Source organism: Barbus barbus, assembly GCF_936440315.1.
Source record: "Barbus barbus genome assembly, chromosome: 3".
NCBI lineage: Eukaryota > Metazoa > Chordata > Actinopteri > Cypriniformes > Cyprinidae > Barbus > Barbus barbus.
The window spans coordinates 35978542-35995020 of NC_136731.1; the positions used below are offsets into that span (position 1 = coordinate 35978542).

General features: G+C 38.0%; 1 protein-coding gene across 1 annotated transcript in view; it reads right to left on the bottom strand.

Annotated features, from left to right (window-relative positions):
* grin2aa (glutamate receptor, ionotropic, N-methyl D-aspartate 2A, a) overlaps window positions 1-14665 on the bottom strand; it is a gene marked incomplete at both ends in the record, with an annotated part of 132179 nt that extends 117514 nt beyond the window's left edge. Inside the window, one exon of the mRNA XM_079381818.1 lies at window positions 14261-14665. Within this exon, the coding sequence (XP_079237944.1) occupies window positions 14261-14665 (405 nt within the window). The remainder of the gene's footprint in view (window positions 1-14260) is intronic.
* Between the last annotated feature and the right edge of the window lie 1814 nt (window positions 14666-16479).

The following is a 16479-nucleotide window of genomic DNA, read 5'->3' on the forward strand; positions in this document are numbered from 1 at the left end:
GCTGTGTAATTAAAGTGTACAATAAAAGGAATTGTTGTCATTTACTCACTCCTCTGGTCATTTCCACACCAGTATGACATTCTTTTTTCCATTGAACCAAAAATATATCATGTAACGTTACATTACTTATTCATTATATTCTTACTTAATGTGTTATCTTAATTTTAATGCATGTTTGAATAAATGTTTATTCTAAATGTTTATATATTTCACCAACGAACTGTAGTAGAAACTATTTTATCATTATAAAGTCTTTGTAATTTAAATGTTTATAAGTTAATTTTCTTTGAGTGTTGTGTGTTCATTAAATCAATTTTATTAATTAATTCATTATTTGAAAAATTATGAATTTCGGCGTTAATGAACTTTAAGTTTAGTTTTGGTGTTTCTGTAAAACATTAATTTGCATCATTACATACAATTGGTGTGCTATATTTCAAGTCTTCTGAAATCAAATTAAAGCTTTTGGGAAAGCATCAATATTAAAATGATGACTTATACAAATAAACTGATAATCATTTTCACATTATTTACAGTATGAAAAAATACAATTCATTTTAGATTTGCTAAAGAACACATTTAATTGTTTTATCAAATAATTAGTGTAATTATAGATTAGCTTTAAGTGAGTGTTAAATGATGACAAGATAAATCTAAATCAAATCAAAAAGATAATCTAAATGTAAAAAGGGGGGGAAGAGCATAACAATTAATATAGATATATTGTACATCCCTGATAGCTTTGTATGACAAACATCAAAATTAATATTCACGGATAATCATCAACTCCAGAGAACTGTTAACGGCAAAATAACATCAAGTCATTCATTTAAAAAAAAATAAAATTAAATCAGTTTTAAAAAAGTGTTTCAAGCAACAGGAGAGTCAGTATGTGATGATGACAGATTTTCAGATTAAAGCAGGTGATCTCCATAAAGTAGCTAATCAATTGGACTGAATTTAGACGTGAATGGTTGATTCGCAGTGCTCTACGCAAACACACTAGGGAACATCCCTACACTCTGTAAGCGCAGAAACATCAACATGAACCTGTGACACACGGGCACAAGGCCATGACTGGCTATGAGGAAGGCATTATGACATATCATTAGCTTATGAACACATTTGCTGTAGAATCAGAATCAGAATGAGCTTTATTGGCCAAGTATGTTTACACATACAAGGAATTTATTGTAGTGACAGAAGCTCCACAGTGCAACAGAAAGACAGTAACAGGACAGGACACAGGTAATAAAAGAATAATATACAAATATCCAAATAGGCAATGTACAAAGCAGCAAAAACACAATATATAATATAGACAACTATGTATGTACAGGTCAAGTATGTGCAAATTAGAAATGAGAAATAAAAATAAAATAAGTGAGTGTGGTGAATGGATAATGTATTATAGTTGTGTGTTCCACGTTTATTGTTGAGTGTTCATGAGATGGATTGCCTGAGGGAAGAAACTGTTCCTGTGTCTGGTCGTTCTGGTTCTCAGAGCTCTGTAGCGTCGACCAGACGGTAACAGTTCAAAGAGGGAGTGTGCTGGATGTGAGGGGTCCAGAGTGATTTTGCCAGCCCTTTTGCTCACTCTGGATGAGTACAGTTCTTGGAGAGTGGGGAGGGTTGTACCAATGATTCGCTCAGCAGTCCGGACTACTCTCCGTAGTCTTCTGAGGTCAGATTTGGTAGCTGAGCTGAACCAGACAGTTATTGAAGTACAGAGGATGGATTCAATGATGGTGGAGTAGAATTGTTTCAGCAGCTCCTGTGGCAGTTTGAAGTACAACCTCTGCTGGGCCTTTCTGACAGTGGAGTCTATGTGAATATCCCACTTCAGGTCCTGGGAGATGGTGGTGCCCAGGAATCTGAATGACTCCACTGCAGTCACGGTGCTGTTCATGATGGTGAGTGGGGGGAGAGCAGGGGGGTTTCTCCTGAAGTCCACAATCATCTCCACAGTTTTGAGCGTGTTAAGCTCCAGGTTGTTAAGACTGCACCAGACAGCCAGCTCTTTAACCTCCTGTCTGTAAGCAGACTCGTCACCGTCCTGGATAAGGCCGATCAGTGTGGTGTCGTCTGCAAACTTCAGGAGCTTGACAAAGGGGTCTTTAGCGGTGCAGTCGTTGGTGTAGAGGGAGAAGAGCAGTGGGGAGAGAACGCCACCCTGAGGAGCTCCAGTGCTGATGGTACGAGTTCTGGATGTGAATTTACCAAGCTTTACTAACTGCTGTCTGTCTGTCAAGAAGCTGGTGATCTACTGACAGACGGAGGTGGGGACGGAGAGCTGGATTAGTTTATTCTGAAGGGTTTCCGTGATGATGGTGTTAAAAGCAGAGCTGAAGTCCACAAACAGAATCCTCACATAAGTCCCTGGTCTGTCCAGATGCTGCAGGGTGAAGCCTGCAGGGTGATGCTGCAGGCTGTTGCCTTAAGCTTCATTGTCTGCCTGTGAGTCATATGCGTGTCAGACATGCATAGAAAGAGAGAGAGATATATGTGAGAACATGCCATCACGACAAGGGCACAGTGGAGCTCTGCTGAACTGGAATATTTTTATGTTTTATCTAACTGAAAAATTTCATATATATATATATATATATATATATACATACACATAATTATTACATTCCAGTCCAGCAGAGCTCCACCATATCATTTTTAAGATGCCATGTCCTCACATATATCTTCCTCTGTCTATGCATGTCTGACACGCATATGACTCACAGGCTGCCAAATGTGCTAATTGCATGTCATCGTAATGTCTCTATGCTAAAGCCTTGCTGATATATAAATCAGCAAGCCTGCATTTATTTAACCATAAATACAGTAAAACAGTAATGTTGCGAAAAATGTAAAATTCTAATTTTCTGGTAAAGCTGAATTTCCAGGATCATTACTCCAGTCTTTTCATGAAATTCTGGTAGCAGACATTGGAATATATGGTTTTATTAAAGGAAAGAATATAGAAAATTTTCTTCTGGTTTAGCTGCACTGATCTTGTGAACAGGTCTTTACACACAGGTGCCTCATGACGAGCAGCTATTGCCTGGCCAAAGCGAATGTCACGAGGACTTTAATTAAAAAGCTTAAGTCACATTACCATAGGCAGAGATTCAGTGACGCCATTAACCTTACACACACTTACCTCTGACACCACCTGCCCCGATTCTCTGCTACACGCACGCACACAAAATACAGATCAAAGCCAGTCCGACCAAGCTACGACAGATGTCTGCATGGGGTGGAACTCAGCTGGCGTAGAAGATTTCACAGCTCTGCCCTTGGGCCTGCTTTTTATGTACCAAACTCCAGTAAAGACTTCAGCCCTTTGGGGCAAAACACATGTTTCAAATTGACTTCTGAGGAGTTCAATATGCACCATCCTGGCAATAATCACAGACACTTCCAAGAGAAACTGTGTCATCTTTGCAGCGCATCTGCTATTTCGAATCTCAATTTAGACATAAAATGGGGCATACCAGTTTCTCCCATAATCCAATAAATCTCCTCTGAAAATTTTATATTTTACAGTTAAGTGTTCCCTTATCATTCACCTCCTGTGAAGGTAATTGGTTTTGAACTTGTGTTTGTTAAGTCCTCTGGTGCGCCTGGACTGTGGCCAGCCTGATGCTGAAAATACGCCACCTGGTTAAAGTAACCTCGGCTATTCAAAGTGTGTCAACACCCACCCTTTGATTTGCTTCATTGACTGTATTTCTGAACAGACTGAGGACTCACAGACATCCAAAAATAATTTTTCATTCAGTGAATCAGTTATTGCCTGCATTCTAGATTTTGTTACAGATTATGTTGAATATAGATTAAACTGATATGGGTTATTTATCATTATAGGATATAGCAGTTGATCAAAAAATGACATTCTGTCATATATTGTCAGGATTGTGAACTGTTTTGTGTGTGTTTTGCTCCCCGTGTGTTCCCTGTGACCCAGTTTCTCCCTCGTGTTGATTGTTAATTTGTTTCCAGGTGTGTCTCGTCTTCCTCCCTGATTGTCCTGTCTTTAAAAGCCCCAGTCCCTTCAGTTAGCATTTGTCAGGTCTCTATTGTCCATTGTGCTACTTGTGTTCCTGGCTGCCCTGTGCTGGAAAGATTAAAAGACTGTGACTTAAATTTACTCCTCGTTCCTTGCTCAGCTCCGTATTGTTTATTAATATTTAATTTTCTCTAACTAAAGAATGAATCATTTGCATAGGGTTTTTTTCTGGGTGGTCCAAATATATCTTTCTATAACGTGAACATACATAGTCCAGGCTGTATGTACAATCTATTTTTCATTTATTTGACCTACATTGAAGTAAATCTCAAGTGTGAGGCTCATCTTTCCACCTCAGAAACGGAGTAATGTGGGAAGCCATTATTTATCAGCCACATAATCACTCTTTTCAGCTACAGTGAACAAGCTGCTTCTTTCAAATTCGTTCTTCCTGCAGCATATTGTAGCATCGTACAATATTTCTTATGACTGCTGAACACTGTCACTGTCACATAAAAACTCTGACATTTCCCCTCAATGTTCCGTACATCTTCAAGGCCACTTTATAAACCAGAACGCCTCTACACTTTCCTTTCTAAGGAGGGCTGTCACGACTCGAGCGTGCTCCCGTGCTGAAAGTCTTTGGTATTTGTTGCGCACAAAAACCAGTCAAGGTTTCAGAAACTATCTAATCTAAACCACAGTCTGATGTTTATCCCCTACATCCCTGACAACTAAGTACAGCTATGTACATTTACATCAGCAAATAGCACTATTTCAAGACCTCGACCGCTGCCTCGAGCATAACAAAAATGCATTTCCCTTCACCTCCTGAGATTAGCGACCTAACTGTGGAAGTCTCTGGAGCTCCAAAAGTCCGCTGCCTCATTTGTCAAAGCTGACCCTGAAAAACAGTTTTGTCATTTATCTTTGCTACCTTTGGATCTATTTTTAAGGCATGTCCACGTATTGAGAACGAAGGAACATGTGAAGTAGAACAAAAACTAGTTTACTCTCGAGGCGTGAGACAATTTTAGAAAAGATCATGGGTTCAGGAAAAAAAAATGAAGACTGTGCGCACATTGATGGTCACTGTCCCAAACTAACCTTTTTATGCTAATATATGTACATATATATTACAGGGTGAAACTGAAAAAAGCAGCCAAAAAAATTTACTTGCATTGCTTCAGGCCATTCAGTATTAAGCACAGCGAACCTCCCGTTGAGTACAAAACAGGTCAATATCTAACGATTAAGATGTTAAATCTCTGTTAATCAATTGTCCAATCAAAATCCTCAAGTACACGCTTTTGTAAGACATTTGCAATAATGCTGTTTGGATAACCTCTATTAAATTCAGCATCTAGTGCTTGGAGCAAATGCAGCTCAATGTGAAAAAGGTTTGCTCATGATACTTAACAGCCTCAGAAATGAAATGCTTTCTGTCCACAATTATTCTTTGCCTGATCTTATCTAGTTTGAAAAGTCACCTTGAATGGTTCTCTATAAACAATTTAGCAAAGCCACCATAGGTTTGGTTCAGTACACTATGTACACGTGAGTGTTCTTTTGAATAAGTGGACCTATTCCAGACTCCAGTGCAAGTTCAACATCCTTAACATTAATAGCCTAAGCTCTGCAAAGAGAGAACAATGCCACTCAGTGCCGTTCCTTCATCTACCCAGGGATACGTCTTCAATCTTTCTCAAGACTATGTCTTGCGTTTGTGAGCAATTAACAATCTTGTAACTTCCACTGGGCTATTGTACATGAAAAGTGTTTCTAATGAATGCATGGAGCACAAAGAAAAATATATTTAATTCATGCCATCCACTTCCATTTTCTATCTTTGAACACACTTCACTGCATCTGACAAGGAATTGTACCAATACGGAGGAGTTTATTCTGATGTAATTGTGTTCACTGCATGAGCACTGCAGTGCATCTCTCATCCCGCCTCGGCTGAGGACAAGCAAGTCCAGAAGAATGCTTTATTCATTTTGCAGTCGCATGAAAGCCAAACAGCCTGCTGCGAAGATGCATTTCTCCTCTTCCTAAAATACAGTATCGGGTACTAAAAAGTTTGATGCAAAGCATGCACAATTCTTTGGCACTCAGTAATGGGTAAGTCTGAATGCTTGTCGCACTCTGTTTGGAAGAATTTCAGTCTCTGCTTCAGGACTTGGATGATTGTTATTCTACTTTTGCACTCCTATAGTGACAATACTATCATGATTCATGTTCATTAAAGGGACAGTTTGCTCAAGACTGAAAATTCTGTTATTATTTGCTAACCCCGAAGTCATTCAAAACCTGTATGACTTTAATTTCTCAGTAAACACAAAACACTTGACAATGACAATGAATGAGAACTGGGGATGTTTTTTTGATGAAATGTTGATCTAAAACTGGTCTAAAACAGGTCTAAATGATTTGTTCACAAATTTGACTGATCTGATCACAGCGATACACAACTTCAGAAAATTGCCAGTGAATCTGAGAAGGAAACAAATCAAATTGAATATAGTAAGGCTTCAAGAGACTATATAAAAATTAAATATATAGATATTTAATTCTAAATATAGGGCGAAAAATATCGACACACTTTGTAAATATGAACAAAGAAGGCTGTTAAAATTAATCTGCATTAATCCTTTTGATCTTTTATTTTAAAAAAATCACAAAAATCTAACCTTAGATTGGATAATAAAAAATTTAAATGGGGGGAAATATCATTATGAAATAAATGTTTGTCTCTAATACACATTGGCCACAATTAACGGCACTCTTTTATTCAAATTTGAAACCTCCATTTGCCAGTTTAACAGCTCTAAATTTTCTCCTATAATGCCTGATGAGGTTAGAGAACACCTGACAAGAGATCAGAGACCATTCCTTCAGATAGTTCAGATTTCCAGCTCCATGTTGGTGCTTCTTCTCTTCAGTTCACCTCACTTATTTTCTCAGGGTTCAGGTCAGAGGACTGGAATGGCCATAACAGAAGCTTGGTTTTGTGCTCAGTGACCCATTTTTGTGTTGTTTTTGAGGTTTGTGTTTGGATTATTGTACGGTTGAAAGATCCAAACATGGCCCATTATAAGATTTCCAACACAGTCAGTCACTTATTGATTTTTTATCTGTTGGTATTTGATAGAATCCATGATGCCATGTGTCTAAACAAGATGCCCAGGACCTCCAGCAGAAATATAGGCCCACAACATCAAAAATACAGCAGTGTATTTCATTGTACACATGGGGTACTTTTTATGCCTGTGTTCACCAAACCCATCTTGAGTGTTTGCTGCTAAAAAAGCTAATTTTTTAGTTTCATCTGACCATAGAAGCCAATCCCATTTGAAGTTCCAGTCGTGTCTGATAACTGAATATTACTGAGAACTGAGAATTTTTCTTGAAACCCTCCCAAACAGCATGTGGTGATGTAAGTCCAGTTTGACTATTTTTTTAAGGTTTTCTGAACCCGAGACTCAACTATTTTCTGCAATTCTACAGCTATGGTCCTTGGAGAGTCTTTAGCCACTCAAATTCTCCTTCTCACCATGCATTAGGACAATATGGGCACACGTCCTCTTCCAGGCAGTTTCGTAACATTTTCTGTTGATTGGAAACTCTTAATTATTGCCCTGATGGTGGAAATGGGAATTTTCACTGCTCTAGCTCTTTTCTTAAAGCCACTTCACTAATTTGTGAAGCTCAATTATCTTTTGCTGCACATCAGAAATATATTCTTTGGGTTTTCTCATTGTGATGGATGATTAAGGTAATTTGGGCTTTGTTTTCCCTCCTATTTATATTTCTGTGAAACAGGAAATATAAATTGTGAATATGAATGGGAATATTCTTCAGAGATATTTTACTCATAAGAATTTCTAGGGGTGCCAATAATTGTGTCCAATGTGTATTTGAGAAAAACATTTATTTCATAATGATATTTCCCCCCATTTTAAATTCTTATTATCCAATGAAAGGTTAGATTTTTGTGAATTTTAAATAAAAGATCAAAAGGATTAACAGTGCAAATTAATTTCCAAAGTCTGCTTTGATCATATTTACCAAGGGTGCCAATATTTTGGGCCATGACTCTGTGTGTGTGTGTGTGTGTGTGTATATATATATATATATATATATATATATATATATATTTAAATTTAAATACATTATAGAAATATAAAAATATAATGCACAATTAATAATTTGCACAACTTTTTTGATACTTTTATGGAACTTTTGCATTTTTTAAGCTTGAAAGCTCCAGCTCCATTTCATTTTAACTACATGGAAATAAGCAAAAATACAGTTATTCAAAATGTCAATTTTGTGTTCCATAGAAGAAAGAAGATCACAAGGGATTGGAATGTCAAAAAGGTGATTAAATGTTATTCAAAAAAGTTATTCAAATTAGAACTTATACAATGAAATGCATTTACAGTACAGTGTAACCATATAGTGTTAATACACTGTTTAAAGCAAGAGAGTAAAGCAATCAAATTAACATTGTGCGCCCTTAACCGGGCCAAACAAGAACACTGCAGCAGCCAGAAAAACATCTGTCTCATGCCTCACCATTCACAGCTGCATTGACCTGTCTTTAATTAATGAGCCAAGCTTCATAACACAGTGAATTCATTGTCATTTTCAAGCCCGCCCTGTACCTCCAGCCTGTCTTACGTAAGATTACAGTTTGGCTGTTAAGGTCCGCTGTTAGCAAGTGGCCCAATGTGTGATTACACCCTCCAATGGATTTGTCCTTACATAAGAGTAGCTGTTGGGTCAATCTCTCAGCTAGACCTTTGTTGTCTAATAAATGTCAGAGGCTTCATTTACCTCATAATTGATGGTAAATAATTTGCAGCATTTAACGAATGAAACAACAGATGACTAGCCTGTGACCCTAGATTGCTTTGGTGCAAACTACCTTGTCTTCATAACTTCCTTCATTAATAGTGACATCAGCAAATCTGAAATTCATTGTTTCCAGGGGTCAATGGCATATTTCCAGCACAGAGTGCAGCTTGCAGCTGCTTGGGAATCCTTCAGCTGCAGGACTGCAGCAAACTTGTTTGCTCCTATTTACCTTATCAAATAAATAGAGTTCTTAAATCAGATATCACAATGAGAGCTCTTGCAAAAACCAAATTAATTTGCAAAAATAATAATAATAGTTTAGTTCCTGAACACTCCCCATTTGCCATTGATTGGTCAAACAGACAGTCCCGCTCCAAATCTCATGCCATTCATTGACCCAGTGTTGCTGCATCAACCCACAAATCCCTTACTAATAGCTGTCTCTGCATCTTGCTGATAACGGAGGAAGTACTTTTAATAATGGAAAAAAATACAAACCTTTAAGTAAGATTTGCAGTATGCCATATGCCAGTGAAGACATCTCTATTTGTCAAATATTATATTAGGTGAATTAATGAAGGCTGTTTTCAGAATCGTTCCAAATAACAATTGTTTATGCCTCCAGGAGGGAAAAAATGTAAACGTGGCATTAATCTATGAAACTGTAGCTGATTGTTTTTCCATTCTATTCAATTCAGCCAAGTGCTTCCTGGCTGATTTTATATGGTTCAATTTGCAACAAAAACCCTTTTGGACTCATATTATTGCCAGACTGAGGCCTATGAGCATCAAAATTAGCTCTACAATTACTTTTAATGGCAAAAGAAGAATTAAATGCTGACTTTTTAATGGGCTGTTAACCCACGATTCCTAGTATTTTCTGACCACTGATCTTCCATGCAACATAAACAGACCATAAACTGACTAGAATCACGAGCTCTGTAGAATTCAACCCAATAAAGAGATCTACTCAAAGAATTAGAAATGAGCATGTGGCGCAGAATTGGCAAATGTGTCTTTGAGGAAAAACTGCACAGTCTACAGCTTTTCTGAGTAAACACTGTATCAGCCATCTTAACAATGAACACTATATTCGGCAGATACTAACTCTCAGCAAAATGTTGTTGCTCTTTGTGAACATTTGTTACACAGAATTTATCAATATTTGAACTGAACTGAATTTTAAATAAAATTCTTTTGAACTTTATATTCATCAACAAATCCTAAAAACTGCATCATGGTTTCTACAAGAATATTAAGCAGTACTGTTTTCTACACTGATAATAACCGGATGCTGATTTGATGCTCATTATAATAAAATAATGAGTAGCAAATCAGCATATTAGTATGATTTCTAAAGGATCATGTGAGACTGAAGACTGGAGTACTGGAGTAAAAAAGTTAGCTTTGCCATCACAGGAATAAATTACAATAGGTGAGATTGTGTGCAATCCCTTCTTTGCAGATGGTTTGAGAGTGTATATTATGCAAATTACTACCTGCGGCACATTGCTGAGACCCAATGTGAGACATCTTTGAGATCTCTTGTGAGTGTATCTTTAAGCGATCAGGCATAGCTAAATTCTCAATTTGCTCTTCATTCAATCTCACTGCAGTGTAGGAGAAACAACTGAGATTTTAAAGAGATCTCGTTTGTGATTTTCCTGTGGGAAAGTGTTTCCTTTCATCATTACTCTCCAGCACCGCTGCGCAAAGCCTTATTGCCTTGGAAATAGCGGTTAGCTAATTAAATTCTTTCTCTTGCTGTCCTGTCCATGGGAGCCAGGCACACAAGAAAGCACAACTATAATCAAGAGATTGTCGTAACACTTGTCCCACGGACATTTGCTGTGATCTGATGAGTTCTGCACCCTTTGTTCAAGCCACCATCTCTGTGATGCTGGGAAAGAATGATAATAGGCAGCCATGTTTGACTCCTCTAAGGTAACAGCTAGAGACAATGTGCTGGACACTGAACATTTGTGTGAGATTTAAGAACACATAAGCGCTACCCCATCTTCAACTGTGCCATTTCAGATGGGAACAGATATGTGTGTCTCTCAACACTAGTTATGCCATTGTACAGCTTAAAAGAGGCTCAGGGGATCAGGACATTAGCATTTGAGGAGATATTTGCAATCTCTGCTGTGTTGCTTTACAATAGTGCAATTATTTTGTTCAGGAGGGTGGCTCAGAATCCTTTCAGATGAATACAACTGGGGAATTTGTTGGACACACCTGCATATGGTGCGCATGGTGCACTGGCTGAAATCACAAATAGAGAGAACAGTAATGAACACAATGAGGATACACAAAAGCCTCTATTTAGGGGCATTGATACCACTTTGTTCCCACTAGTAGAAGTGGAAAAGCTATATGGCGGTCTTGGAAAAAAGCTGTGACATCACAATGGTCTCTTTGTTGTTAATTAATAATTTAATTGAAAATCTCCACCCTTTGGTGGTTCCCTCATCTACAGCAACAGCAGGTTATTAGTTGTATGATGGCAGCAAGTTAATTACATTTCATAATTCTTATGTTCATAAATGCTCTCTTATTAGTGAACAGTAAACATAAGTGCTGCGTTTGTTCACAGCATGTCTTTGTTAATGAATTTTCATACAAACAACATAAAACGCTCAATGGATATGATTCACAGGACCCAATTCAGAACTCAAAACTGTTCTAAGGACTGTAGCAAATTGTTAGTTCGGTTTGTTTAAACGTTTCTTTGTTAACATCGAAAGGCTGATTAGTATGGCCCAGTTGGCCCCTGCTGGTAGATGCTGTAACTACACAACAGCAAATCAGCATATTAGAATGATTTTAGATAGATTATGGTGATACTGAAGACTGGAGTAATGATGCTGAAAATTCAGCTTTGTCTTCAACTGTTTAGCTGTATTTTTGCCCAAACAAACACAGACTTGGTGAGCATTTTGAATGGTAGTGTATATAAAACACAGGGCCACAGTGTTACTAAGCCTATGCAAACATTTACTACAAAAGCCAGAGCCCACCGATGTTAAAAAGTTTACCAACTCTTTGCGTCAGCTTGCAAATAGTAGGTTGTCTAGAGAATTATACCAAAGAGTCTAAACCAGTCTTCTATAGGCAGTGAGAAATGGGACAGAATTAAAACTAAAATACCTAATAATATTTCAGGATGACTGTTATCACCTGAAATTATAAGATAGGTCCCGGGCTGATTTTTCAGTCCATCCCTGCACCACAGTGTGCTCTTGCATGCATTACACATTTCTCTGGGGTGTCCCTCCTCCAAACTGGCAGCACGTGAAGGCTATTGGGGATTGTATCTCATCCAAAAGAGAACATAACGATCTGCAGTCTCCCTAAACACCAAGTCCGTGAAAATCATAAGTGCTCTGCATGCCTTAAATGAGGTCACAATAAGAATAATGGTATCTGCTCAGAACAAAACAATTCCCCAACTTGTTTGTGTCAAACAAAACATTCTACACTAAACCATTCTGGGTCTCCACAGAACCTTCCATTGCACAGTTCTTAAAGTAAACATTTTTTTATTAGTGTGAAGAACAATTAAAAATCTAAAAAAACTTTTTCCACTATAAAAACCTTTTATGGAATGGAAAAGTCCAAAGGCATATTAAAGTAGTTCTTTAAAAGCCACATGTATTTGGCAAAGTTTAAAACCCTTGTTTTAGTGCAGTTTAGTGGTTGACTGACAGGTGAGGACGCATCAGGTCAGACTGGTGTTTACAACAATGTGGTAACATTCATTTTCCACTACCTCTGAAAGTGTGTTGAATCATCTGAAAGGATTTTTATACCAGTCAAAGATAGCAAAGACCTCAGTCTGAACCACAGTGTGCATATACTGAATCTACTGGGAATCTATTAGGAGTATATAAATGGATAAGCACTTCAGAATTTATATGGAAAGAGAGATCACCCTGTCAGTGATGGAGGAGAGAAAGAACTAAATTGCCTAAATGGCCATCTCCATTGTATGTTGCTCCTCTTGGCACCTGCGTATATTAAATGACAATCATATGTCTTAAATCAATTGCTTCAGGTTGAAGATATATGGAAAAGCAACCTAAAAACGTCCATAAGACAGACAGTTGATCTTTGGCCATAAGTAGTCGTGAGCGTGCCTGCGCATTGGCCGCATTCAGTGGGAGGCAGCACTTCAGATATAAAACAAAGGCTCCCCTGACACATGCCAATGATCCCTGTGTTTATTGGACTCAAATCCTGCTGCATGGGCACTAAATGAAGTAAGACCTGCCCAGCGGCCCAACATTAATTACCACATGCATGCTTTCTTGTCTCCTGAAAAATGAAAAAGCCATGAGCTACCATTAATTTCGCCTTGTCTCTCCTAACCAATGAAGGCAAGAATCAAATCACATGACGACACTAAAATACAACATTTAGGGCATTTACAATGCACACTAATTATAATTAAGGCATATCTGAAGAGGGATTATAGGGATATCATAATGCCGTAGATGTACTGTATGTTAACAATGCAAAGTTCATACCAACATGTCATTGGTAGTACATACTCGCATCCTAGTATACAGTTTAACTTTATGCATGTGATGCATTATTCAACAAAAGAGGACGCAAAGGTCCCCATGAGTTAAAAAAGTGCAGACATTTATCTCCTTAAGGATCAACACAGAGTGCTTTAGATTGACTTAATGTACCCCTGAAGAAAATCTCCTGAGAATAAGCTTTCAAAACGTTGCTTCATTTGATACAGCGACATCCTGAGATGAAAAGCAAGTAAACATATTTAAAGCGAGCAGCGAGTGCTCATGAGAAACAGGACTATTATATAAACTCAATGCAAGTCTGCAATAAGATTTTATAGTGAGTGGGGATTCAGATGCACGGTTGGTGGTTGGTAATGAAAATGGAACGAAGTCAGCAGAGTGGCAAATTATAACCTCTCTAAATTTACCATCTTAAACTGTACCATAAAGTGATTTCAGATCTGATTCACCCTTTTTGCTGTTCATATGAAGTAAATGTTGCATAATGACAGATGTGATTGAAATTATGATGGCTCAGTATAAAGAGATATTTGTTATCGGGTTCAGTAAAATGATTACTCTAGCTTTTCTGATGAAGCATATGTTGTGAAATAACTCCATATGGTAATTTGTCAGGGGAACAGTTAAAGCACGATTGCATGTTGCACTAATGACATTATTTTACATCATTGTCATTACCAAACCACATTAAGAGTGCACATTTTTACCCACTGAACTCATTTTGTGATCTCAATAATATTTCAAGCTCATCTTCTGCTCCAGATTTGGGGTAAACAAATTTGGAAAGAACTTTAGTATTCAATAATGTTCCCTGCTCTAGGTGAGCTGATGCTATCTACCGACTGACCTTGTCTGCCATGATCATGGACGAGCCGCCATGGATCCCCAGAATGGGTATCAAAGTCTGAGAGGAAATAAAATCCAAAATCTGGGCGATGGCTTCCTGGTCCGTGCCGTCCCCAAACACCACCCCATGGATTTTAGTCCCGGACATGAGATCGCACACATGGGTAATGATGCTTTTGGGGTCCGTTTCATTCACCAGCAGGGTCACCACGTTGACGTCAATGGGATCATCTTTGCTCCACAGAGCCCGTATATCTCTATCGGAGATGTAGCGTGTTTGACCCAGGATCACGGCAATGTTCAGTATGGGCACTTTCTCTGCCGCATGTGAGACGTTGATGAGGGTAAGGAGAGCTGGAAGAGTCAGAAGAACCAACCTGGAAAACCCCATAGTGCTCGACTTCATTCCCTGCAGAACAAAAGCACACACATAATACAGGCTGTTCGTGATATAATGCATTTAGATGTTTGCAAAATACACCATGCAATATACTTCAAGGAGTTTCTGCTCAAAGAGGAGACTCAATATGACTTCAGATAGCTAAATCTTATGCAACATTGCTTAATAATCATTTTACCTCAGAATTACATTACCTGAAATGCTTATTCAATAGCAAATACATTTTACATACGATCCAGTGGAGTTACACAACAAGGGTGAGAAGCGCAGAATTTTATAATCTCATTTTGGAATTTAGGCAATGAATAGCTAGCAATGAGCAAATGATGAATATTACATGTGACACTGGATCTGAGCAGCAAGCAGGCCAGAAGAGAGTGGAGCTGACATCATCACATGAAGAGTCTTGGACTGACTGAGCAGAGGAAGCTCACAGGCCCTCTGCTACTGTGGCCAGCATGTATTCACAAACAGATGCATTGTAAAGCAAGGCATAAAACTGCAGAGGAACAACATATGGTGCAGGGGCTGTTGGAGCCTGCGATTCTCGTGAAGAATAATGCATCATATCACCGTTATTAAAGACAAATGAATGAGCAAGCTAGATTTAGCACAGTTTCGGCTGATAAGAATTCAGTAGAGCAAGCAAACATGAATGGTTTCATTGTTTCAATGCAGTTGAGCAGAGATTGGTGAAAATATCACTATGTGTGATTGGATCTAGGCTTTTCTCTTGAGACTAAGACTCGAAGTTTGATGCATTTCTGCAGACATGCATTTAGATTAGATGTTTATATTTAGCTTTACAGTGATTTAATAATTGTTAAATATATATAGATGTTTAAATATAGCAGAGCATGCTTGTTTCTATGTCTTTAAATCAGTGCTTTAAGATATTGCATGACATTTTGTCTAGCACAGATACCGTGTCATCATGTTTTTGAGTGGGTGCAAAAATTTGCAATGTTCACGCTCTGAATGAACTGAAAATGAAACAAATCATCAAATGAATTATGAACCATGTGACAAACATTAATGAATGTGGAGCTGAGATTGCATGCACTTTGGCTGGAGGCCAGGTCTTTTGACAATTACATTTTACATATGATCTTTTATTTTAATGTAATTAATTAGAGAGTGGGGAGGGGACCATAATTTATGAAAATGTTGCTGTTTGTGTTAATAAAACTGGCCTCATTTGTTATTTTAGGCAAATGCGATATCAGTGTTCTTACAACGTGACAGAGATCTTGACATGGGAAATCTATCTAGATGAATATTCCTTCTGATATCTCATTAATTTCCTCAAAACGACCATTATGCAAGTGCGCCCCCTATCGACGGGTCCCGTTTTGCGTTCTCAGCTGGAACCTCAGTATGCTGTACGACACTATAATATTCAAAGAAAAAATATACGCATCAGAACTTTACAGCAGAACCAACTAAGGAGGTCAATCATATCCATTACGACAGAAAAGAAGCAACATTTAGCCTACAATCCAGCTGTTAAATGAAAAATCAAACCAGCCTTATGTTTTAACAAGAAAAGTAGGCTAGCCAGATATTTGAAGTTGGATCAACAACTCGACCAAAATCCGCATTCATCTGTTACATATCAAAGCAAGCACAGACAAGTCCTCTATCGTGTAAAATCACGCGTTCATGCTATTTTTGCTTTTCATTCTCTCTCGCTCGTTAGTAAATCCCCTCGTTTCATCTAGCAAAAGCGAAGCGCACTCCTGAGGGAAAATCTCCAGATTTGTGTTCACATGATCATGACACGAGTTTTCTTACAGGTAAAACAACAGCGTGTTGTTGCA